This window comes from Sinocyclocheilus anshuiensis, unplaced genomic scaffold, assembly GCF_001515605.1.
Source record: "Sinocyclocheilus anshuiensis isolate Anshui unplaced genomic scaffold, SAMN03320099.WGS_v1.1 scaffold811, whole genome shotgun sequence".
NCBI classification, from domain to species: domain Eukaryota; kingdom Metazoa; phylum Chordata; class Actinopteri; order Cypriniformes; family Cyprinidae; genus Sinocyclocheilus; species Sinocyclocheilus anshuiensis.
The window spans coordinates 241,105-266,575 of record NW_015549607.1 but is presented as its reverse complement, the minus strand read 5'-3'; the positions used below and the strand labels follow the sequence as shown (position 1 = coordinate 266,575).

At 36.5% G+C, this 25,471-nt stretch overlaps 1 protein-coding gene across 1 annotated transcript in view; it reads left to right on the top strand.

Annotated features, from left to right (window-relative positions):
* The window catches only part of LOC107659060 (neurexin-3b-like), a 314,862-nt gene that overhangs the window by 137,158 nt on the left and 152,233 nt on the right, over nt 1-25,471 (top strand). Inside the window, exons 10-16 of the mRNA XM_016447871.1 lie at nt 9,252-9,455; nt 11,609-11,635; nt 15,809-15,928; nt 16,043-16,424; nt 17,984-18,174; nt 18,373-18,546; nt 21,103-21,222. Coding sequence (XP_016303357.1) covers nt 9,252-9,455; nt 11,609-11,635; nt 15,809-15,928; nt 16,043-16,424; nt 17,984-18,174; nt 18,373-18,546; nt 21,103-21,222 — 1,218 coding nt within the window. The remainder of the gene's footprint in view (nt 1-9,251; nt 9,456-11,608; nt 11,636-15,808; nt 15,929-16,042; nt 16,425-17,983; nt 18,175-18,372; nt 18,547-21,102; nt 21,223-25,471) is intronic.

Below are 25,471 nucleotides of genomic sequence, written 5' to 3'. Positions count from 1 at the left end.
GGGGGGGGGGGGTAGTACAAGACAAAAATATTATTAATAATTTGTCTGGGTGGACAGAAGTGGGAGCTTTGTGTTGTGACCATTATGTCTGCATAGTACAGTATATCAAACTCTTTTATTTCAGAAGAGCAAGACAAATACTGTTTTCCATGATATGACCCCTTTAAGTCATCGTATTTCATGAAATAAAATATTTTAATTCTAGACCACTAGTCTAGAATAATGAAATCCAGCTAACAGCTCAATATTTGGATGCTCATTTATCTTCTCTCCGCTGTTCAGGTAGAGCACATGAATAATAATTTAAAAGACAACCCTTTATTCTAGGGTGACGAATGCGGTAAGATCAGTGCAGTAGAGACTGAGCTGTAAAGCAGAGCTTCTTATTTGAATCAAGGGCAGAGATGCAGTTATCTGGAATGAAAAATGCAAAGGCCAGCACATTTGCAAACAAAAAGCCTCATCTTCATTCACTGCCATTTGGGTTTTGTTCCACATGTCATCTACTCACAAAACCTCTACACGATGCTAAAAGTGAACAAAGAAGAATAATGAAGCCGGTATCTACAATGTTATCAGCTCAATTGTAGGCAGTTGTCAGTGAGGGTTTAGAGAATAAATCTTTTAATGTTTTTTTTTTTTAAACCTCATGCAGAAGATTGAACTTTAAAGGAATAATTCACACTATTGAAAATGTTGCCATAATTTACTCACCGTCATGTCTTTTCAAACCCTGATGACAAAGTACAGATTATTTTGTCCTGCAACTGCAAATTTCAAATATCATTTAACAGTTATGGATATTTTGGTGTCATAACAGCTTAGTTTGATGTAACATTTGGTGCAACGTGTCTTATATTTAAATATTTACTTATTTATTTTTGGGTATAGACATCGTCAAAATGATCCCTGTTTACACAGTTCTGTGAAACAACTAAAACACTGTATTTTGCATGCCAGGCCAGTAGTTGGCGATGTCACTACACGCTTGCACACAGACGCATTCTTATTTATTTATTTATTTAGTAATTTAGCAGACGCTTTTATCCAAAGCGACTTACAAATGAGGACAACAGAAGCAATCAATTGTAGTATTAAAACAACTTAAAACAGGCCCAAACCTAAAAGCTAAAACTTTATAAATACTACTTATACACATTTTAAAAATAAAGAAATTAAATAAAAATGACAAATGCATACAACAAAATTTCAAAACTTAACATTTAAATTAAAAACAAAAAATAAAGCTAAAAACAAGTCAAAATATTAAAGAGCAAAAGGTATAAGAGTATAATAATGATTCTAACATAACACTAACCCAAACACCAAAAAAAACAACTACATACAGTATCTCACAGAAGTGAGTACACCCCTCACATTTCTGCAAACACCCTACCATATCTCTTCATGTGACAACACCGAAGAAATGACACCCTACCACAATGCAAAGCAGTGAGTGCACAGCCTGTACAACAGTGCAAATTTGCCATCCCCTCAAAACAACTCAACACACAGCCACCAATGCCCAAACCGCTGGCCACAAAAGTGAGCACACCCCCAAGTGAAAATGTCCAAACCGGGCCCAATTAGCCATTTTCTCTCCCCGGTGTCATGTGACTCATTAGTGTAATAAGGTCTCAGGTGTGAATGGGGAGCAGGTGTGTTAAATTAGGTGTTATCGCTCTCACTCTCTCATACTGGTCACTGGAAGTTCAACATGGCACCTCATGGCAAAGAACTCTCTGAGTATCTGAAAAAAAGAATTGTTGCTCTACATAAAGATGTCGTAGGCTATAAGAAGATTGCCAAGACCCTGAAACTGAGCTGCAGCACGGTGGCCAAGGCCATACAGTGGTTTAACAGGACAGGTTCCACTCAGAACAGGCCTCGCCATGGTCGACCAAAGAAGTTGAGTGCACATGCTCAGCGTCATATCCAGAGGTTGTGTTTGGGAAATAGACATATGAGTGCTGCCAGCATTGCTGCAGAGATTGAAGGGGTGGGGGGCACACTGCCATCAAATTGGTCTGCATGGCTGTCGTCCCAGAAGGAAGCCTCTTCTAAAGATGATGCACAAGAAAGCCCGCAAACAGTTTGCTGAAGACAAGCAGACTAAGGACATGGATTACTGGAACCATGTCCTGTGGTCTGATGAGACCAAGATGGAAGAGGACTCCAGTGGCAACCTGTGAAGCTCTGGTGAACTCCATGCCCAAGAGGGTTAAGGCAGTGCTGGAAAATAATGGTGGGCGCACAAAATATTGACACTTTGGGCCCAATTTGGACATTTTCACCCAGGGGTGCACTCACCTCCATGGCCAGCGGCCCAGACCTCAATGGCTGTGTGCCGAGCCACCCCGAGGGGACAGCAAATCCACACTGCCACACAAGCTGCACACCCACCACTCCACACCGCAGCAAAGTGTCACCCCCCACCCCAGTGTCGCCACATGATATACAATAAAATATCCACAAAAATGTGAGGGGTGTACTCACCTCTGCGAGATACTGCATATGTGTGTGTACAACCATACACACATACACATATATATATATATACATACACATTTATAAATTCAATATATATATTATTTAATTTCCATTTAGTTTGTTGAAGTATTAAAATAACTCAAATTAAATAAAAGACCTATACAGACATAATAAATTCAGAAATAATTTAACTAAAATTTAAATAAATAATAAATACAAATAATACAAATCAAATGACAGTAGTTTATCAGTAATCCTACAAAATAACACTGCCAAACTTACATGCTAAAAAACAACAACTCACTTACACATAGTAAGAAATGGTTATAAAAACTGAAACAGAAGCGAAACAAGTAGCAGGAAAGAGGAGAAATAAAAAGCGATACTTATCCTTTGCCGGTGTCCCTGCCTGGTGGAGTCGCGTGGTAGAGTCGATGGTCTTTACACTCTTCGGTCTTCACACGAGGAGGCCGTCACGCGACGGCTGCTGCGACCGCTGTTACGGTAAACTAAGCTTTTTTATACCCGTCTAACAAAATACTAAATTAATTCAGCTGGACACACTTTCCTTATTTTTTTCCACAACAAATGGCCAAGCAAGCGCAGACACTGACAAGATACGCGATACAGAACGAGACCAAACGCGATATCAGCACGTCTCCACACAGTAAACAAAACAAGAGTTTCCTAGCAACGACAACTGCACTAAACACTAATGAGACAAGTAAATACACTTACGAGCTGCTTTTAACTTCCGCTGATAAAGACTGCTTCTCTCAAAGAGTATTTCTTTACACTGTTTTCTGCTGGCGCTTGAACACACTTTCCTTATTTTTTCCACAACAAATGGCCAAGCAAGCGCAGACACTGACAAGATACGCGATACAGAACGAGACCAAACGCGATATCAGCACGTCTCCACACGGCATTCTTGAAGTACTCGAGCAAAGATCGTTCTTTTTATAATCGCTGGAGCAGTCAATTCAAGATCAGCATGATCTATCACTGATTTGATTTCTGCATTTTCAACAAAACTCCTCCTATAATCAATTACACAGTTTACACTGCTCAACGCGTCTCTTAATTACATCATGTTTTCACTGTGTTAGCGATGAGTGATTTGTGAGATTTCAGAAATTGCGATGCGATGAGATCATTGCATTGTGTGCTCCGTGGATGTGACTACAGTGCAGGGCTACAACCTTTGATGCAACAGAAGTAGTTCTAAATATAAAGCTATAATCTACACTTTTCACACTTAGTAAATTTTGGTGGCTATAATAGTAAAAACGCAGTGAATGTTTTTGGAAAAGTTGCACATGTAATGCTTATTTCATATGCAAATATACATTTACATTGAAGTCTCACAGCAGACACGCCCCTTCCAATAGAGCGTTCAAATCAGAGGGCTAAATTCAAGGTAGAAAGCTGTCTTTCGATTTCTATCTAAAGTATGACTAGATAGATAGATAGATAGATAGATAGATAGATAGAATAGAGCGTTCAAATCAGAGGGCTAAATTCAAGGTAGAAAGCTGTCTTTCGATTTCTATCTAAAGTATGACTAGATAGATAGATAGATAGATAGATAGATAGATAGATAGATAGATAGATAGATAGATAGATAGATAGATAGATAGATAGATAGAAGACAGATAAGACAGATAGATAGATAGATAGATAGATAGATAGATAGATAGATAGATAGATAGATAGATATAGATAGAGCAAATGAAGAATGTTTGGAAAACATTTCTTGTTTACTTGGAAGCCATGTCAAATAATCATGAAAACAGAACAGCTTGTGTTTAATTTGTCTGTGAGGCATTTAATTTCCACTGTGGTGCAGAAGGTGTTTTCACAGACTTTAATCGTGACATACCATGAATCGAATGATTGTTGATTCTTGTGCACAGCAGACATTCGGTGTCAACCATCATGACACAAAGTGTAAGGTGGCTCCAATGTGTGCATCGCACATTTTCTATCAGTGTTTTATTCATATCTGCCTAGGAATGCAAATGTTCTGGAACTGTAAGTGGATCCAGTTATTATGAATATCACTTGGTTCCAGTATTTTATAAATTGATGTAGTTCTGGTTATGAGCTGGTTAATAACCCTAATGGTCCCAGTTATCAAAAGTTTGAAATTATCTTTGAAATGAACAATTATTGGCGTGTTATTGAGTGTTGTGCAAAGAACAAGAATTTAAACTGTCAGTGCAGCATAATACTGGCTCTTTATTATTGAATGAAAACTTTAGACTTGCTACTTTTTCACTTATTTTGGATTTCTTCTGTTTTCTTATAGAATTGAAATACAAACCACTGCACTGCTGCCTTCATTTGAAGGCTGCCATCTATAATAGCAGGCAATTTATAATCATGATTTGGTCTAAAAAACATACAGTGGACATGTAAAAATATTGATATAATGTTATATTGTAACTAATTAGGCTAGTCATTCAAATTAGTAATTTATAAAATTAATCATTGTACATTTTTCTGTTTGTTTTTTTTCGATTATTAAAAAGTAGTTGTTTACATTTGTCGATAGGAATAAGACATATAAAACATATCTATAAAATGGTAAAAACGTATTGTAACTAAATAAATATATTTATGATATAAAGCATCCATAAATATTTTAGTTGTAAATCCATAATACTGCTTTCCTTGTAGATGCTGTCTGTATATTCTATATATTGAAGTTTCAGCATCTACTCAGACATACACAAAAGCATGTTTTGTACCTGTAAATGTTGCATACAAATACCTACATATAAACAACGTGACCAGACTAGCAGATCTGTATTACACGGCTATGGATGTTAATGATGTTAGTACATCATTGCAGTCATTGAAGGTAAGTGATGGTAAATAACGTGGGTTCTAGAAGCTGAGAGATTTGGCCACCGCACACTGATAGTAACCGGTTCCAGCCAGCGAGCGTCTGTGAGGGAGAAATGCAGACTGAAGCAAATATCATCAGAGTGGGTTTGTTGCGTAAATGTACGCAGGGATATCTGAGCTTTGCGTTATTTGTTTGACGCTTGCAGGAAGTGGATGTTAAAGTGTAGCTCTCTAATCCATGTGTGTAAATTCGAGTCTTAAACAAACACATGTGTGTCACCAGCTGCATTAAGAGAGAGAAGAGGAGGACGGAGATAATGAGTGAATTCCTCATATCTGTACTTGCTTTAGAAAAGAAATGTCTTAGCTCAGTGTGTAGCCTCAAGGATTACTAAAATGCACACACTTAACTAGCATGCTAAAAATATATCCATACACTTATATCGTTTTCATTTTAAAGTTAAGCCTACTCCTTAAATAATGTTTTACATTTTATTTTAGGATTTTATTCAATTAAAATGTAGTAAAGCAAGTAGAATGAATGAATGAAGCCAATTCAACAAATGTGAATAAAAAAGAAAAATTAATGAATAAAATTATTACTTTTATACTGAACTAATGGTATTTTCTATTACCTAATCTAACCCTCTTATAAATCTTTTTGTGTTTTTACTTTTTTATTTACTATGTTTATTATGCTGTTTTTCTCCGTGGCCCAGTTGACCGCTCTCCACAATGTGGGTAATGTCAGGTTTTACTATTATTGTAAGGACAGTTGGTCAAAACCTGACCCACACGCATACACATGGTTGAGGAAATGTGGCTTTCAGCAAGCGGTCATGTGGGAAATTGACAAAGCTCCAGAGCAGAATGTAAAGACAGAGAGAGAGAGACAGAGATGTGCATGGCAGGGCTATAGTAACAGACCTTGTATTAGGATTTTTTTTCGTAACTACACACTCTCGCTCACTAATATCTGCCCTCAGTCAATCTCTCTCCACCAGCAGTGCAGAAAGTATCCAAAGCCTCTGGGCAGTCCTCTTCTGCCCTCTACTGTTCACAGCCCAAACAGCCAGTGTGATTTTTGACATTTTAATTCGCAGTCCCCTAGTGTAGTTTTAGGGTACATTCCATGTGACTGGTTTGACTCATGTATGTTTACAGAATTGTTTGTGTTTGTAAAATTGTTATTTGAATGCTTTAGAGAAGCATTTAGGAAGAGCAGTCAACCTCTGGATGGATGGATGGGCAGGGTGACTTTACAGTAGATCTCCCTTTGGCTTTGTAAAGCTCTGGATGTGTCACATGACCTGGATTGCATGTAGATTACATTGCCAGCCATTAATCAGTTCCATTTTTTTAAACAGAGCTTTTTTATTGATTGATTGGTTTTGTTAATATTTTGAATTAGATTTTATTTTTATATTTTCACATTGATTCAGTATAAAATGTTGTAGTAATTTTGTTGCTTTTGATATTTTTATTATTTTTTAATGTCTACATAGTTTTATTTGTTTGTATTTGTATATTTATTTATTTATTTATTTTCATTTTATTATTTTTATTTATTTCAAAGTTTTTTTAATATTTACACTTTTTATCATTTATATTGTTTTATTTTTGCATATTCTATGATTGTTTGTGTATTTTAGTCTTTTATGTATTTTTTTCCCCAAATATAATATTGTATATAATATTGTTAAATATAACATTGTGTGCTACTCAAAAATTAACTTAATAATATATTAATATTATGTAGTATAATATTATGTTTTTTACATTAAATTTAAATAATTTTACATTGAAATTTTTATTTACATCTGTTTTGGTTATGTATTTTGATACTCATCTCTTGTTGGAATTGTCCGCTGTTGTGGAGGAGACAGTCTTTGTGTGACCTGTTAACACAGATTGTGCTCTATACAGTGGAACTGGTAGGCAGTGAGCGTTGTAGCTCTCATACTTATCCCCCACCCATCGTCATTGGCAATTTAGCTGGTAATTATGTAAAGTGCTGCTGACTTCCATTTCCAGCAAGCCCCTGAAAACGCACATCTCCTCATTAGCATTCAAAATGAGCTTTGGAGCCGTTGATATCTCCTCAAAACACATCCAGCTGTGCTTTGCAATATTTGTGTGTGCGTACACCAGTCGCACACACTTCAATATGGTGTGGAAGACATAGCATCCTGGAAATAGTGTCTGCTCTGTTTGCTTTGAGAAAGGCTGTTTAAGATCAGAACGAGAGAGCTAGTAGTTCAAGACAGGGGATTAATATGCTCTTCATTAATGCTTAAGAGCTCCCTCGACACTCTGCAGGTGTGTAACAGCGTCAGCAGGGATGCTAGTTTTCTAATATGTGATGAATTGATCATTATATTTGTGAATTAATGCATGCTAATAGTTGCTTGAACACAACCCTGTTGTTCTCAGAGTGCTTCAACATGAACAAAGTCAATATAACTATATGCAAAGGATACTGATTGTTCTTTAACTGTCATTTTGGAGATCGAATAAATATTCTTGGTTACAATTTAATACATAATATAATTGAATGCAACTTGTTTTTAATATTAATCATCTGTTTATGTTATATATAACCTGAAATATTTCTGTAACAGCTCATAACAACAAAAATAATGAACACTTTTAGCCTAAAGTAACAATGTCAGTCAGCTCCTCTTTCAGCCAAAGGCACATTCTTCTTTCTTCTTCACTAAAACTCGAGGCAGGTATTTCACGGCTGGTTGCCTTTTTTAATCCATTTTCCCAGAATCCCCTCTCAGCTCTGTGCTGTAGCATTTTGGTCTGTTATGGGGCTGAAAATGAGAGACTTTGTTAGAAATGTTCCTTGTGTGTGACAGAGGAGCACCTCTGTGGTCATATGAGGAACTTGCTGTGATAGATGGAGCAGATGGCACTAACTAAATAAATAAATTATAAAAAGATTACAGGTGACAGTGTTGCATTAGGATATATGTAGATTGTTATAAGAAGAATTAAGAAGGGCATTCAGAACTATGCAATGCATTTATTCCACTACAGCACTAGTAAAGGAAGATTTGAGGACTTTGGTCTGTGCATGTGTTTAGGAGTGCATGTTTGAAGGGATTTATATGCTACAAGGTGTAAAAATAAGAATTATTTTTACTCATGTCACATTCAAATAATTTATACATATGTGAGAGGATTTTTTTTTAATCATGGTGTGTTTTATTCATCAAAAATAATTTATTCAGCCCTTTAATAATTTATTTTAAAGGGGTCATATGTTATATGTTTGAGTCATTTTTTTATTATTATTTAATGTCCTAATTTCATTTTTCATGACAGTTTCCACCCACTTTTGATCTGTAAATTGTATTCTGTCAGTACTCTGTATTCTGGCCCATTTTCATCACAAACACAACTAAATATGCACTCAAAAAAATGCTGGGTTGTTTCAACCCAACGTTGGGTCAAATATGGACTAACCCAGCTGTTGGGTTAAATTTTTGAATTAAAGTTTTAACCCAAAAGTTGGGTTAGTCCATATTTGACCCAAATTTGGGTTGAAACAACCCAGCATTTTTTAGAGTGTGTATATTTTGTAGTGTTGCTTGTTCTTAAAATGCATAATAGCCATTAAACACAATTTCTAATGTGACTAAATAGCATGAAACACATTCATAAGCCTGTTTTCTTATCAAAACCTTTCACATCCAGTTGGCGTGGACAACAAATCATTGGAGTTTTTGAATATCAATATTTTGAGCTCAGTGTGAAGGGCTTCATAGAAACTAGTTGTTTTGTTTAAATCAATGAACACAGTTGAATTGACTTAGTGTGAACAGGTTCAGTGAAAGTACTCTTCTCAAGGTCTGGGTTTAATATTTTTAATGCATTATGTGTGTCTGTTTTCTCCACAGAGGCATCTGTCCTAAGCTATGATGGCAGTATGTATATGAAGGTGGTGATGCCGACAGTAATACATACAGAGGCAGAGGATGTGTCTCTGCGGTTTATGTCCCAGCGTGCCTTTGGCCTGTTGATGGCTGCCACGTCACGTGAGTCCGCAGACACACTGCGACTAGAGCTGGACAGCGGCCGTGTCAAACTGACCGTCAATTTAGGTATCGTATACTGACTTATTTCTCTATCTGTCCCTATCTCTCTTCCTCGGTCGTCGGTTCCTCAGTTATTTCTTATATTTGCAAGTTACTGGATGTTATCATCTCTCTAACACTACAACTAAATTGTTATTGTTTTGTTGATCTGCATGGATTGCTCCTGTTTGTTTTTCGTTCTCTTGCTTTGTCTGCGGGTGATGTGGACAGACAAACTCTCTCATCATTGTCTCACATAACCTCTGACCTCATGGACGAAGCAGCACATCTGCACCAGTCATTCTCATACATGCTCATCGATTTACTTACATTGAAGCAACATATTTAAAAATAGTAATTTTTACAAATTTATTAAATGAAAACAGCATTTATATTAGGGCTGGGTGATATAGCTAAATATTATCTATCTTTAACATCCATCTATCTATCTATCTATCTTTCTATCTATCTATCTACAGTATCTATCTATCTGTCTGTCTGTCTGTCTGTCTGTCTGTCTTAGTTTCTTTCTTGTATGTCTTGTAAATAATAATCAAGTTGCATTTAATGTGACTTCACTAGTTGCAAAAAAAACAAACAAATCAAAACAAGAAACAGTTTTACACCAGTCTAGCAATACATGGTAATAAACAACATTTACCTATATTCAGTGGGGTTCAGACATCAGAGAAATGCTTCTATTTTGCATTTTCTTTTCAACTTAACAATTAACTGAACAATAAATAAATAAATTATTGACAATGAATTTAATGGCTTAGCTCTATCGGCATTTTTGCTATTGAGGTCTATATAACAGAAGATACAGTATTATAATATCATACAACAAAGAGTGGATGCAAACTGGCATACTGGCACAAACACAAACTGCATATATATTATAATTATTATTTACTTATTTATTTTTATTAAATATATCACCCAGCACAAAATTATATGCTATGGACAGGACTGCCTCTTTGTGATAATATTTCTGTATCTTTTTATGCTCTGTTCTTATGGTAAGATGGGTTTAACAATCAGTTATGCATCTTCTGTATAACATTTTTTTTTTCACGTTATCAGGAAAATATGTACGCATTCCCATCCCTCGCTCTTAACGGCATTTATCATGCCTTGTTCAAAGATGGTACTCATGCACCCTTCAAAGGCCTTTAGCCTGCGGCCCTGTAAACAAACAGCCCGAGACCAGAGCATCCAGCACACCTGCAGCTGGTGGCCAAAGCATCACCCACAAAACACACACAGTCATTTTTACTACCATCCGCCCATATACACACCATGTCACAAGAAAGAGCCAGATGATCAACATATTAAATATGCTGCAACATCAAAATTATAGTGATTTCAGTAAATTCAATAATAACTTCAATTTACTACATTTTTATATTAGTTGCAGTTTCAATGGTAAAATCTGTCATTTTCTATTCATGCACTTAGCATAAATAACAATCAGAACATTTCAGTATTCATTGCACCTAGTGTCTTAATTGATATGACTGTCTGTTTTTTGTTTTTTTGTTTTTTTTTATGAAGTACATGCTACAAGTCTGTGTGGTGCTGGTGCTTTTTGGACCGAGGCTGTTTGCTCCCACTTTTCTGTTGCGGTTGATGGCACATGATAAAAATGGCCTTATGGATTCCAACCTGGATGACAGTTCCAATTGTCATAACAATCTGCAGTTCTCTGTGAAATTCACACAATTGGTGGGGTAACCAATAATTTGGATGATTAATCAAAAAAAAAAGAGAAAGTATACCGGAGTTGATGAATCCTTTCGGCTTAGAGCAGGCAGCCATTTCATATGGATTACTACTATATAAATTGCATACTAAAAATATAAATCTACATCCTAAAAATAATAATAATAATTTAGAAAAAAAAAGATATAGCCAGCATATTTTGAATTGTTGTGTAATTAGCCTTAAGAATGATACACTTATAGTCATGTCTGCATGTTGTTATAAATAAAAAATAATAATTAGCAAAACAAGCTATATCAAACATACTGGCCGGAATGATTAAACAGCTGTTAGAAATTATCCAAAATGGCTGCTGCTCCATGTGCTCATCCCCGGAAAGTGGTGTTTCTGTTGTTGGATGTCTGCAGCTGTATCCTTGAAGGACACGATTTCATCTGCACTTGTTCTTCCCCATCTAGACTGTGGCAGGATAAACTGTAACACCAGTAAGTTTTTACTCAGTTTGTTCTATATACTCTTTTCTTACCCTGTTGGATTTATTTATTTATTTTTGTATTATTTTGAGATGAAACACAGATATTAGCTAATCCCACAGATGGTCAAAGTTTTAGCATTTTTATTAAACAGTGTTGTTAACCTATACTGCCAGTTAAACATTTGGACTCATTCTACTAATTTTTAATGATACTTTTCAATAGTTTAGATAAGGGGTTCTCAAATAAAATAAAAAAAAATGACTTAAGTTACTATTTCAATAGTTTAACAACACGGTTCGTGGCTGTCTAATGTTGCTTAATGGTCACATGACAAATAAAACAGCTAAAATGTTTAATATTATTTAATAAGTGTTTTATTTTGCTTGTTTTTATTTTAAAGGGATAGTTCACTCAAAAATGTGACCCTGGACCACAAAACCAGTCTTAAGTCGCTTGAGTATATTTTTAGCAATAGCCAAAAAAACATTGTATGGGTCAAAATTATCAATTTTTCTTTTATGCCAAAAATCATTAGGATATTAAAGGGTTAGTTCATCCAAAAATGAAAATTAGACTGTGTTTTACTTACCCTCAAAGCATCCTAGGTGTATATGACTTTCTTCTTTCAGACGAATCCAGTCGGAGTTATATTAAAAATGTTCCTGGCTATTCCAAGCTCTATCATTGCAGTCAGCGGGTGTTGCAGTTGAACAGTCCACAAGTCATCAAATAAAGCTCGCGCATTCATAATAAAATATGCCGCAGACGACTCCGGGGGACGAATAAAGGCCTCCTGTAGCGAATCCATGTGTTTTTTAAAGAAATATATCCATATTTTAAACGTAATAAACACTTTTCTCTCACTTCCGCTGACTGTCATACGCGAAAGCCGTTCCGGCAATATCCTAACAATACCATACATCAATGTTAAGCTTATTTATTCAGCTTTCAGAAGATGTATAAATCTCAATTTCATAAAGTTTACCCTTATGACTGGTTTTGTGGTCCAGGGTCACAAATGTGTCATCATTTACTCACCCTCATGTCGTTCCAAACCAGTATTAGTTTCTTTTTTCTGTTGAACATAGAAGATATTTTCAAGAATGCTGTTGATGGTCCCCATTGACTTCTATAGTATTTCCTTCCCTTCTATGTAGTTCAGAGGGGACCAAAAACTATTTGGTTCATCACAGTTCTTCAAAATATCTTCTTTTGTGTTCAACATAAGAAAGAAACTTATATAGGTTTGGAACAACATGAGGGTGAGTAAATGATGACAATTTTTTAATTTTCGGGTGAACTATTCCTTTAAAATTATTTATTTATATGGCTGCACATATACAATAATAATAATAATATTAAATAATTATAAAAATATATAAATATATTAGTGTTGTAAATTATAACTATACTGTAAAATTACAAATATTTTTTAGTAAAAAATTCAATACATTTATTCAAAGAATATTTGATAATTGTAGGCTTAATAAGGAATTTACAATAGTACAATTACAATACTAATATTTATGTTTTGAATTCCTCACTTTCAAATGTTCAAACCTTAGTTTTTTATATGCTGGTCCAAAAAGTCCAATTTTTTGATTGGTAGTGCACATGTTTTACACGCTGTTAAATGTTAATATTTAAGCATTTTTAAATAATGCTGTTTTAACCGTTTTGTAATGAAAAATCTTACTAACTGCTTAAGTCTCCTGTTCCTCATACCCTTCCTCATCAGATATTTTTAAAGTTATTATTATTATTATTATTATTATTATTGAGCTCAGCAGTCAGGTTCCAGAAGTAAAATCCCATTCTTTTTCTCTATAAAGAAATTAATTTAGTCAGATTAGTACAGATCTACTATAAGCTCTGAGGATGTTACATTTTGAAATATGCTTCTGTAGAAGCCACAAGTCTGTGTGATTTCAAATTTAGTCACCCATTACTCTGATAAATTGCTGTTAACATTGAAAGAAAACTGCTGCAAAATGTGGCTCATATATAGTAAATAGTTTTATTTTTTACTATGATTTCTATCATAATTATACTTACATATTTCTTGCATCTTTGTCTGTTTTTTAAAACAATTTTCAATTGCAATTTTGCTTCAAATCAAATGTTGTAATGCGAATTATTTTGGAGCTGCTTAGTTTGGTTCATGACTTGACACGACTTTGAATAAGATTTTTCTTCTCTATAGAGAAAATGAAGATGAAAAAGTGGGTGGTTACCATTGCACTCCACTTAAGTAACAGTTTGATATTAGTTTTCTGTGTGAATCACAGTTGTCTTCCTCAAGAGGGCACTTGTGTGCCCATACTAGTAATCTCTGTGAATTGATTTAAAAACATAACAAAACAAACAACCAACAACAACAACAAAAAACAATCATCCAGTACAAACAACAGTGACTGAGACAGATAAGTAGTTAGAAAAGTAAGAGGTAGTACCACATGACCATGCTGTCTAATGTGCTGTTGCAGAAGTCATCAGGAAAATGATTTTACACCCTGAAAGTTGACTCTGAAAAATTGTAATAGCCACTGAATTGACTGTACACATGGAAGAGTTAAAAAAAGGACAATTACAATTTAGAACCATCTTACCTGACCAGAACACAAGACTTTGGGCCTGTGTATATAAAGGGCTGTATGCTGTTAACTCGATAGTAATGAAAGATATTTAAGACTACGTTACATTTTACATGGTTATATTTATAAAAAAATCTATAACACTTTAGTATAGGGACCAATTCTCACTATTGACCAGTTGCTTATTACCATGCCTATTATAAACATATTGGCTGTTTATTAGTACTTATAAAGCACACATTCAGCATGACCATATTCTACATCCCTAAACCTACCCAATACCTAAACTTAACAACTATCTTGCTATTAATAAGCAGCAAATTAGAAGTTTATTGAGGCTAAAGTTAAAGAGAGCAAAAGTAGTTAATGGTTTGTTAATAGAGTATTGCACCTAAGTGTGACCAAGTGTTTGATTTGTTAATTAAAATAAAAGCAAAACACACACACACACACACACACACACGATGTGTTTCCACAGGCGTAATTTTTTTTTAATACTGTACAAACTGTATTTTCTATCGCCCTATCCCAATCCTACACCTAAACCTACCCGTCACAGGGAACTTTCTTAATTTTTAGATTTTCAAAAAAGCTTCATTCTATATGATTTATAAGCTTGCTTCATCATGGGGACCTAAAAAATGTCCCCACAAGGTCAAAATTTACTGGTATTACTATCCTTGTGGGAATTGGTCCATAACGTAGTGAATACCAGGCACACACACACACACACCAGTTCTATGCCTGCCACTCTTATCAATAAATGAAGGGGGGTAAAAAACATTATTTGTAAATAATGAGGAAAAAGGCAAATTTATAATCAAATTCAGATGGGACTTTCAATAATAGTAAAGTAATTGGCTTTCCTAATGTGGTCTAATACATCACCATTTTAAACTATGAAAACTCTAAAATCTCTTGCTTGTCTAGATTTGTATAAACACACAGGTCAGATCATTTAGATCTCTGTAGCTTTTGGAGTCAATTATAGGTTTTTGTTTATTAAGCATGTTCTTCAATTAACAGCCGAATGGCTGAAAAGAAAGTGGTAATGTAGTGCTGATTAACCATTTTAATTCTACAATGCTTTTAGAGAGGCACTTTGCCTTGTGCGATAATTTGAAGTTTAAATACTCAATATATTTGAGCCGCTTATGTTAATGGCACCAGTAAATCAGTACAACAATCAGTGCTCTCAACCAGTACTTTTTAGTGCAGACTATGTATTTGTATTACAGTGCACCCTTAAAAGAAATAAATGTCCACGGCTATGTTTGGAACGGATTACTAGCATACTAGTATACTTGCCATTTCTGCAGTATAGATAAGCTACAGTATTTAAACACATAGCTCAGCCAAACCTTAGTTTTGTTTCATGTCTTGGACTTTTCTGGGTAATAGCAAATGTTGATTTTCCTTGGAACTATTGATGTACCACAAGTAAAATATGTCTGTGATCTATCATCCGAATGACAGAAGTTTGAAAATGTAAATACACATGATATGATTTATTAAAATATTGAGATGACAGAAATTTGATTTGCAGTGCTAGTGTGTGTAAACACTAACTGACTCACATCATTCTCAGGTAAAGGACCAGAGACATTGTACGCTGGCCAAAAAGTGAACGACAATGACTGGCACTCAGTCAAAGTGATGCGGCGTGGTAAAAACCTCAAACTCATGGTGGATGATGATGTAGCTGAAGGTACGAATGCAGTATAATCTTTTCAGAACAGCTTTTCAGCGGCTGCCCCCATGTAATGCATAAATCCAACACTTAATAATCACTTTACCAAGACCTCCTACTCCTCTTTCACAGGTCAGATGAATGGTGACCACACTCGGCTGGAGTTCAGTAACATCGAGACTGGAATCCTGACAGAACGGCGCTTTGCCTCCACGGCTCCATCCAACTTCATTGGTCACCTGCAAGGCCTGAAGTTCAACGGCCTCCTCTATATTGACATGTGCAAAAACGGAGACATCGAATTCTGCGAGCTCAATGCTCGTTTCGGCATGCGCTCCATTGTGGCCGATCCAGTTACATTCAAGACCAAAGGAAGCTATCTGGGTCTTGCTACACTCCAGGCTTACAGCACCATGCACCTCTTCTTTCAGTTCAAAACTACCTCGGGTGATGGATTCATTCTCTTCAACAGTGGAGATGGGAATGATTTTATTGCCGTGGAGCTTGTCAAGGGGTGAGTGGAAGTACAGCAAAATTTCCAGAGAATCTGTTTTTACCAAATTACCATTTTATTGAGGTTGACAGGAAAGGTTGGGAGGCCATTCTGCGGTGTTGGAAGTCAACTTCAGTCAGGCCGAGACATGTTTACTCTAAAGTGGCTAAACGTATGTTCATTTTCAAGATTGCCAAACTACTACACACCTCAGAATACCTTGAACAGCTAATTGTAGGGAATTTGATTGTTGAATATGTTCACCAAAAAGATTTGTTCTGATCCATTCAGTGAGTCTTGCTGTAATCATTACATCTGTGGGTGGAACAGCTAGTATTGGGTATTTTTGTTTTACCCCAGTGACACAAAGATTTTAAATCAGTTCACCAAACAGATTCATTCACACCAGCAGGTGGCGACTAGTGACTGTCTTTTTGAGTATTATGCGAGTCATCATACTCTTGAAGGTTACCAAAACAGGCACTAATTTAAAACATAGATTTAAAAACGTTTGACCAACATCACTCTTAGTTTCCAGAGCCTTCTCGACTTATAACAAGTTAAGAAAAAAAAGTCTGAAATTGAATTTAAATTCAGATTTAAATCAGTCATTTCAGTTTTTTTTTATTATTTAAAACATTTTAAGATATGTTTTCATTATTATTTCATTATTTTCATTATTCCTTATTAATGTTGATTATCGAAATTAACGTTGATTACCGAGAAATTAACTGAAACAAGTGTCAGAAACAACTTTTATTATCTATGACTAATTACCACAGAGTTTATAATGGTATGTTTTAAAATGCAAGTTATTTAGATCAAGTTGTAATGTGGAGAGAATCATCATAAAATCAAATGTTTAATATCATGTACATATTTTACCTTACGTATCTGATCTAATTGTACACAATTCAACAGCACACATTCTGCAGAAAAACACTTTTTTTTTTTTTATAATCTTTATCAAAATGTACTATTTATGCTTCTTAAACAACTTTTTTTGTTGATGTAACCGGGACTGTGCAGGCAGAAGAAAAATGATGTTGACCCAGTAAAATCAAATAATACTGATCATAGCCCAATTTATTCAGTCAAATCCAGATGGCACCCCATCCTCTATTATTTCCTGCTAAATATTTCACTCTTCATGTTTTCTTCAGTGTAAGACACTGTGTAAGGCTGACACAATTCCTCCACAACAGAGCATTTACCCCTAGCAAATATTCTTAGAGGATTTTAGCATTGTATGCTTAGTAAAGTAAATGAAAAACAAAAACATTTAAACCAACTACTTGGTATAGAGTACACTGGTGAATGCAGAAGCATGGTTAGCCTAGCCCTAGTCCATCCAAACAGAATGATCCACTTGGCCTGTGGTCAACCCTCCAGCAGGACATATACCCTGTTCCTCTTTAAAACGAGTGTCCACTCTTATTGTCATCTAATAGAGAGCCTCTCAGCTGATCAGCTGAGTTTGCTTCAGTATGTACTTTGGCTGAGTGTTCTTCAGTGAAGTGCACTTGAAAGGATTTGGGACATGGACACATTTGAGCTCAGTGTGTATGTGTGTTTGTCAGGTATATTCACTATGTGTTTGACCTGGGAAATGGACCGAGTCTTCTGAAGGGAAACAGCGACAGTCCTCTTAACGACAACCAGTGGCACAATGTGGTGATCACTCGAGACGCCAGCAACACACACACTCTAAAAGTGGACGCCAAGTCTGTCAGCCAGGTGGTCAACGGAGCGAAAAATCTGGACCTGAAAGGTCAGCCATACAGATTCGCTTAACCTTTTGGTGACATTTTTGATTGTGCATTTGACATTTCATATAAAAAAATAAATAAAAAACAGATTGGTATATTTATGTGAACAGGAAATGTTGCATACTGAGTACATAAACCTCACTATATGCCAATGTAGGAAGAAAATGGAAGTTATAGTTTAATTTTTTCACTCTTTGCAGGTGAGCTGTTTGTGGCCGGTTTGGGACCGAACATGTACCAGAATCTGCCAAAGCTGGTGGTGTCTCGTGAGGGTTTCCAGGGCTGCTTAGCTTCCATGGATCTCAACGGCCGCCTGCCTGACCTCATCAATGATGCTCTGTTCCGCAGTGGGCAGATCGAACGTGGCTGTGAAGGTATGCGTCATTCTCTACAATTCAATCTAAATGTCTACCAATCCCTGGCACACTGCTCTGTGTTTTAACCATTAAATTCAAACCTGATTTAACCTTTGCACCTATTTTCCTCTATAATCATTTTCTTTTACTTATATTTTAATTATATTTTTGTGCCTCGCTGGAATTCTGGGTATTCTCTGTTGTTTTGTTGATATGAGAGCCCCTATAACCACTAGATGGCACCTTGACCGAGGGCATGTTAACAGCATTTTTTTTTTGTGATTTGAGGTAGTCATCTCATCATTATCCTTGCCTTACTAAAATTTTTACCCAAGTTACTCTCTCATTATCCTTCGCACACACACACACACATTTTCCACTCTCTTGACTTGACATTCCCTCCACTAACCAGCCTCTGTTTTATTATCCAATTATTTCCGAAATTTCCTGCTAACAAAGTTGGTTTCACCAAAGCTGACCTGCAAGGTAGAGGGTTCGACCTTTTTACCTCATACACACACATACACACACACACACACACACCTGGCTGAAAGTTGCAATGAGTTTTTACATTAATGGTCCTCCAGTAAAACAACTACTAAAACAACCGAACACTTTTTAATACATGTATTAAATACATGTATTCAACACATTTCTATCTATCTATCTATCTATCTATCTATCAATTATAGCATGTTGCAGTATTTTGTACATATATATTTTTTACACGACTTTTCATTTAGTCCAGAGCTGACGTGCAGTAGCTGAGGGGAACTAAGATTGAATCCAATCCCTATAAATATCCTCCTTAAAGAACATTCCATCTCAAAGCTTTCCACTGAAGGCACATCAAAATCGAGACATTGTCTAGTGTCCCGCTGTTCTACAGCAATTGGCCACAATTCTCTCCCCTACTGAAGCATTTTAATGGATGTTTTGACAATTACTCATTTATATTGTGTTGAGAGCATCCAAGAGTAGTTCAGTTGGGGAATCATTAGAGGCGGAAACCAGCAAGAGAAAAGAAAGAATTCTTCCATTGCTTTCCTGACTCAATAAAAGCACTTTCAGCCAGTGGAGCCTTTCATACATCCGCACTCAGGTCTTTGCTCTTGTTTTGAATGCATGTCTGTCAGTTTGGTTTCTTTTGTTTATGATCTGAGCTGCTGGAATTGACATGTCATTATGGTTTTAATGAATCTCGGATCGAATGTAAACAATTGTTTGCATTCCCTCTTAAAGATTCAATAATTGTCTTTTATGAAGTGCAGAAGAATGAAATGTGCATAGATGGTGTATTCACAGATTTTTTTTTTCTCAACGTGGCTGTTTTTGTATCTCGAAAGAGATATTCTTCACTGCTTAAAAAAAAAAAAAAAAACTTTTCTTAATCAATATTTTTCTCTGGTTTTCCAGTACATAATACTATATGTAAGAAATTAGGACTTGCTTCCAGTTAATATATTTTGGGTTATTTATTTTTCTGAAATGTTAGTATAAACCCCAACATGGGTATCACTGGGGACAGCTGGAATGTCACAAAATGGCTTAGCTTAGCTAATGAATATTAATTAGGTCATACACAAATAATTTAGCAAGATCTTTGCTATTTTGAAAAATGTGTGACTTATTCATCTGTACATGAGGATTTAACTTCATACTTGCATCTACCTGTGTTAGATTTTCAGGGATCCATGGTACTAATCTGTATCAACAGACCTTTTTATTGTAATAAACCAAAATTGCATCTGTAAGTTAGTGACTGTGTATCAGTAGTTGGGAACACATTTGTTTAGTCATTTTGTATAGTGATTTCACTAGAATGGATACCAGCCATGAGAAAGAGATAGATTAGAATATGAGAGCTGTGGGCTGGAGTAAACATTGTTGCTGTCACTTTCTGTAACTGATAAACTGCCAGACTGCTCAGCAAAACAACAATCATAAGTAAATCCAGTGCTGTATTGTCAGTCATTATAACACACACTGGATTAGATACATCCCTGTTGTAGATACACATCTTTCTGCAGGCCATTTCAATAAGTTGTACAGACCATGCAAGTGCCCATAGGTGGGTTACAAAGTTAAAGTGATTTGTATTAAATTTGTCATATCTCCTCAACATGGCAACCCAGATGAGGTGACCCACTCAATGTCATTATTGCCATTTTAATGTAGAAATTTAGACAATATTTTATATTTTTCATTTTACCTTACAGTAGTCAACAATATTCGTTGCAATGCTTGCAATGCAGAAATACAATAAGTAACAGAACATTAAATGAAAACCTGTTTAAAAAAATACTGGAGAAACAAGACCAACATACTGAATAAGAAAATGTTTTTATTTTTATTTATTTATTATTTTATTTGCATGTCTGAATGTTCAACTATTACAGTGTTGCTCAGTATTCAGGATGCATGCACTATCATGAATCTGTTTACCGAGCGTTGATGCTGACCCGTGAATGACCTTGCATGCATGCTAGTCTTGCTGTGCTGCCTGTGACAGAGATGCCTGCTGAAATCTGTCATTACTATTGACTCATGCTGTTCCTGTCACCTCCACATCAGGGCCCAGCACTACATGCCAGGAGGATTCGTGCGCCAACATGGGTGTGTGCATCCAGCAGTGGGAGAACTTCACCTGCGACTGCTCCATGACCTCTTACTCTGGCACCCAGTGCAATGACCGTGAGTGACCCAGTTACACTTTATTTTGCTGATTGTAATATCAAGTTGATTTTTGGTGTTGCTTTGTCATTAAGAAAATCTAATTACGTGGGCTATGCTTTGAACAAGTCTGATTATTGGCTGCATCTAAAATAGAGGTATCAGATTTTTATTGATGATTATTGTAGCCAAAAGAATTTGTGATTATCATGATATTATCAAAACATCTATACAAATTTTGAATAATCATATTTAACTTTGTTAAACTGTTCCATACGTTCCACAAGTACGATATGTTAATATGTTTGTTGGCTACAGTTCCTGGAGCAACACTTGGAACAGGCAACCAATCATTGCATTCTAATTTTGGGGGAGGGGTTACAGGAAAGGATGTGATTGGCTAATAGAAATATTGCTCTCAGTAACAACAAAGGATGCTGAATTAGGAAAATGTCCTTCTTTTGTAAAAGTGGTTTTGGGTGAGTGAATGATAGTAGAACGACAGTGAGGAATGTGTGGTCCATCTATCCAGTCAGCAGACAGGGTAATAAACTGTGAGCAGTTGTAATGAGGTGCAGTAAATGTTCAAATGTCAAATTAGCCCAGCAGCCTCTCAAACATGGCAACGCATATGTAGAAATCCTTCTCCTCTAACTCTCTTTTTTATTTCTCCCTCTCTTTTTCTGTCTCCATTAATGAAGAATAAGCTGGCGTCTGTTTCTTTAATGATGTCTCCCATGTTTAACCTCTGGCAGTTGTACGCCGTTTCATCACTCTGACATTTCTAATCATAGAGGCAAATTCAATTTCACCCCGAAAAATGGGCTCTTGAGCTTGCGAGACGATTCTGTGTAGGGTCACGGCAGTTACAGTGAGTGCCACAGCCTTGTAGGCTTGTAATATTAAAGCAATGATCATTCATAAGCCAAAAGTTTGTTCTTTCATTAATAAATAATTCAGTATAAAAATGTCTTGCAAGGTGACAAGGTTTTAGTGTGTGTGTGTATATGTATGTGTAAATTTATCATATCCATAATTAAGCTTGACTAATTCATCCTTAATTATCCATTCTTAATGAAGCATAATCAAACTCTTTTGTTCCGGAACAATGGAGAATTATTGTTTGTTGAAATTCTGCACTTTAAAACAATCTTTTTTTTTTTCTTTAAAAAAAAAATAATAATAATAATAATTGTTTTATTTTTAGCCAAGAAAGTTATTTTTAAATGTTCAGGGCAAAAAAATGTGAATTAGGACAAGTAATGAGTAAGCAGAGATGTAAAAAAAAAAAATAAAAAATCTCATCTGTAATTATTTATGCTTAATTTTTGGCACAGGGGATAGAAGGTCAAGTTGAGTGCATTGCATTGAGTCTGTGCAGTCTGCATTTTGGGATGCTGCACATTTGTGGCAAATGTGTTGTCATGTCATCTGTATTTTAGGCATGCAGAAATATGTTTACTGTAGCCAGTTTACATGCTATGTATTTCAGAATAAGGTAAAGTAGTATGCAAGTATGCTATTTTGAACATAGCCTCTAGGTGGCAGCTGTGTGCCTGTCAAGCCAACACTAGCATGCACCACAGAATCAAACTGGAACACAATCCCCAGAGCATGCAATCAGTTCTGCTTGTATTTTCATCACTGTCTTCATCTTTTGCCAAACACATGTAAACAGACACATGCACAAACACACTCACGCATCAAGCGCTCGTCCTCTCGCTTCCGACATAAACGGTCGAAATTGTAAGTGGGCATGATTTCTTTTCTCAGTTTGATATCCAGAAACACAATGGCACACCATACAATGCCAAAAACTGGCACACTCCAGAGCAGAACAGGGGCCAGCGGTGTTTGTGGCCAGAGAAATCGCAACCCTGCGTGAGAGTGATTCTAATTAGCGGTTGTAGTTACTCCTGCGTGCTTGTGGGAGAAAGAGAACATGGAGCAGCCTTTAATAACTCAAATCCGACTCAGTCCAACAGCCTAAATTAATCAGGTAGACAGACAGGCAGAGAGAGTGAGAGAGACCAAAAATGAGAACATTGTGTGTGCGGTTAAAAATGGTGGACTCAGTCCGTAACCTAGATTTCAGCTGCAGGTTTTAAAGCACGTTGTTCGAGCCAGAAGCTTTCTGCAGTTTTTTTGTCCGTGTTCATAAATCCTTCTATTGTGTTATGCTGAAGTCGGAGAGAATAGAAGGTGAATACGGCAGCGTATTCATCACGCTAGCCGAGCAACACAACAGAACGCTCAGCTAAAGCTCCAACGGACACCTCAGCCTCCAGGGCACCATCTTCAGCCAACTCAACACCTATTTATGAAGACCACAATACTTCTGTGTATTCCAGCATTCCGCAACAAAAGTTGCATGCTTAGCCACAGCATGTGTGCAAATAAGCTAAATTTGCTAATAGGGTATTTAATTCCAAGAGAAATGCTAGATTCATTGTTTTGTTCTACAGTGAGCTCCTCCCCTTCCAGCTTTATCACTATCCCGGCATTTAATTTATCTCAAGGACGTTTGAGCTATAGGCTCAATCCAGAACACTGACCGAGGCAATTATTCAACTTGCGTAATTGAATTAGCACATTCTATCCGTTATTTGCCCGCCTCCTCTCACAGAGGTCGCTCTTTATTGTTTATAAGCCGTTTGAGAGGCATTCTGCACACGCACAATCACATACGCAACAAATCATAGAAACACAGGGAGAGTGAATCAGTTAATGTTGGCATTTGTAATCGTTTGGACCAATTTGCAATGAATCTTATTGTGAGGCTGTAATCCTGCTGACAGTCAGAATGTGCTCGATCGATTTCCTTCGAAAAATGCTGTTTGCTTTGGTGCTAGTTATTACACAAAATCAAATATCACAATAATAAACTCACAGCTTGAGAAGATGGAAAAATAAATTTAGAGATTCCTTCAGTAATGTCCTCAAGCGTGTTTACCTGATTTATCTCTGTTATCCAGTTTTAAATAAAATGAGAACCCACCCAATATCTACTGTACCAACCTGTCCGTAAACCACATGTCAACATTATTATACTAAAACCAAGTTGAATTGAATGTCATTTCAAAACATTTTTGGTAATAATTTGGGATAGCATGAGGGTAAGTAAATGGAGTATCCCTGTAATAGGATGGGGTGCTTCCTATTTTCGAAAGAGTGTCACCTGATGTGATCATAAAAGAACAATGGGAGTGCTCTTCCAGATGTGGTTGGCACTTTTAGATTAAAGCTCTTCATTACAAATTGGGGTCTAGTGCAGATACATGAAGCAAATAGGACAGGGAGTGTCTCGCCTTTTGGGGTCCCTGGAAGTCTAGGGCCCCAGGGCCCAGTCGGTAATCTTACCCTGCCAGCAGGCTTTAATAAAGTGATGTATTTCATCTTGTAGATGGTGTGATGGTTTGAGCTATGCTCCCCAGACTCATTGAAGTGTAGACTCAGCATCTGCTGTTGCACTAAGGTGTGATGGAGATGTCCAACACCTCATTATTCATGATTGAGCTGTGGGTGAGAAACACCCCTGAAAGAGCTACCCAAGGCCCTCTCTCTCTCTTCTGTGTCTCAAATGAAATAAGGGCAACACATTTTTATGGCTGGACATTTGTAACCCCCAGCATATGTACTTGAGGAGTCCCGCCTCTCCCTCCAGCACATGAATAATGCATAAGGCTCCTACATAATACATGACGGTGGAATGCGGGTGAAGGCAAACAGGTGTTCATGTGCCCCTGTTCCCTGGGATCCGGTTCTGGTTCAGTGTCAGTCACAGATGGAGAGGAAGACATGCCAGCTAGCTTCAATCAAGAGATTCTGCTTTTTGTGGCTATGTTTCAGGAAGAGATCCTCCTCACCACATCGCTATGAAAAACAGGGCCTCATCTAGCCACAAGGAAATGCAATATTATATCTGAGAGGCACCGCTTTCATGGTGCAAAAAGAAGCTCTTGTGCTTTGATGCTAAATGACAGATAGCGTAGCACTTTGCGGCGAGCGAGGCTTCTTGTTGGGGCTCTAGGGAGAGCAGCGTTACCCCTTCAAACAGATGCTTTTACACCCACGCACAAGCTAGCGAGAACGTAGATGTCTCTATTAAAACAGAATGTTTCAGGTGGAATGTGCAACAAAGTGCAAAAAAGACTCACTGCTGATCATTGAAGGAAAGGAATAGTCTTAACTGTAATGCCACATGTCTGTTCATTTGCTAGCAACATGATAGGTAAAGGGTTTAGGAATAGATCAGCAAAAAAATAAAAAA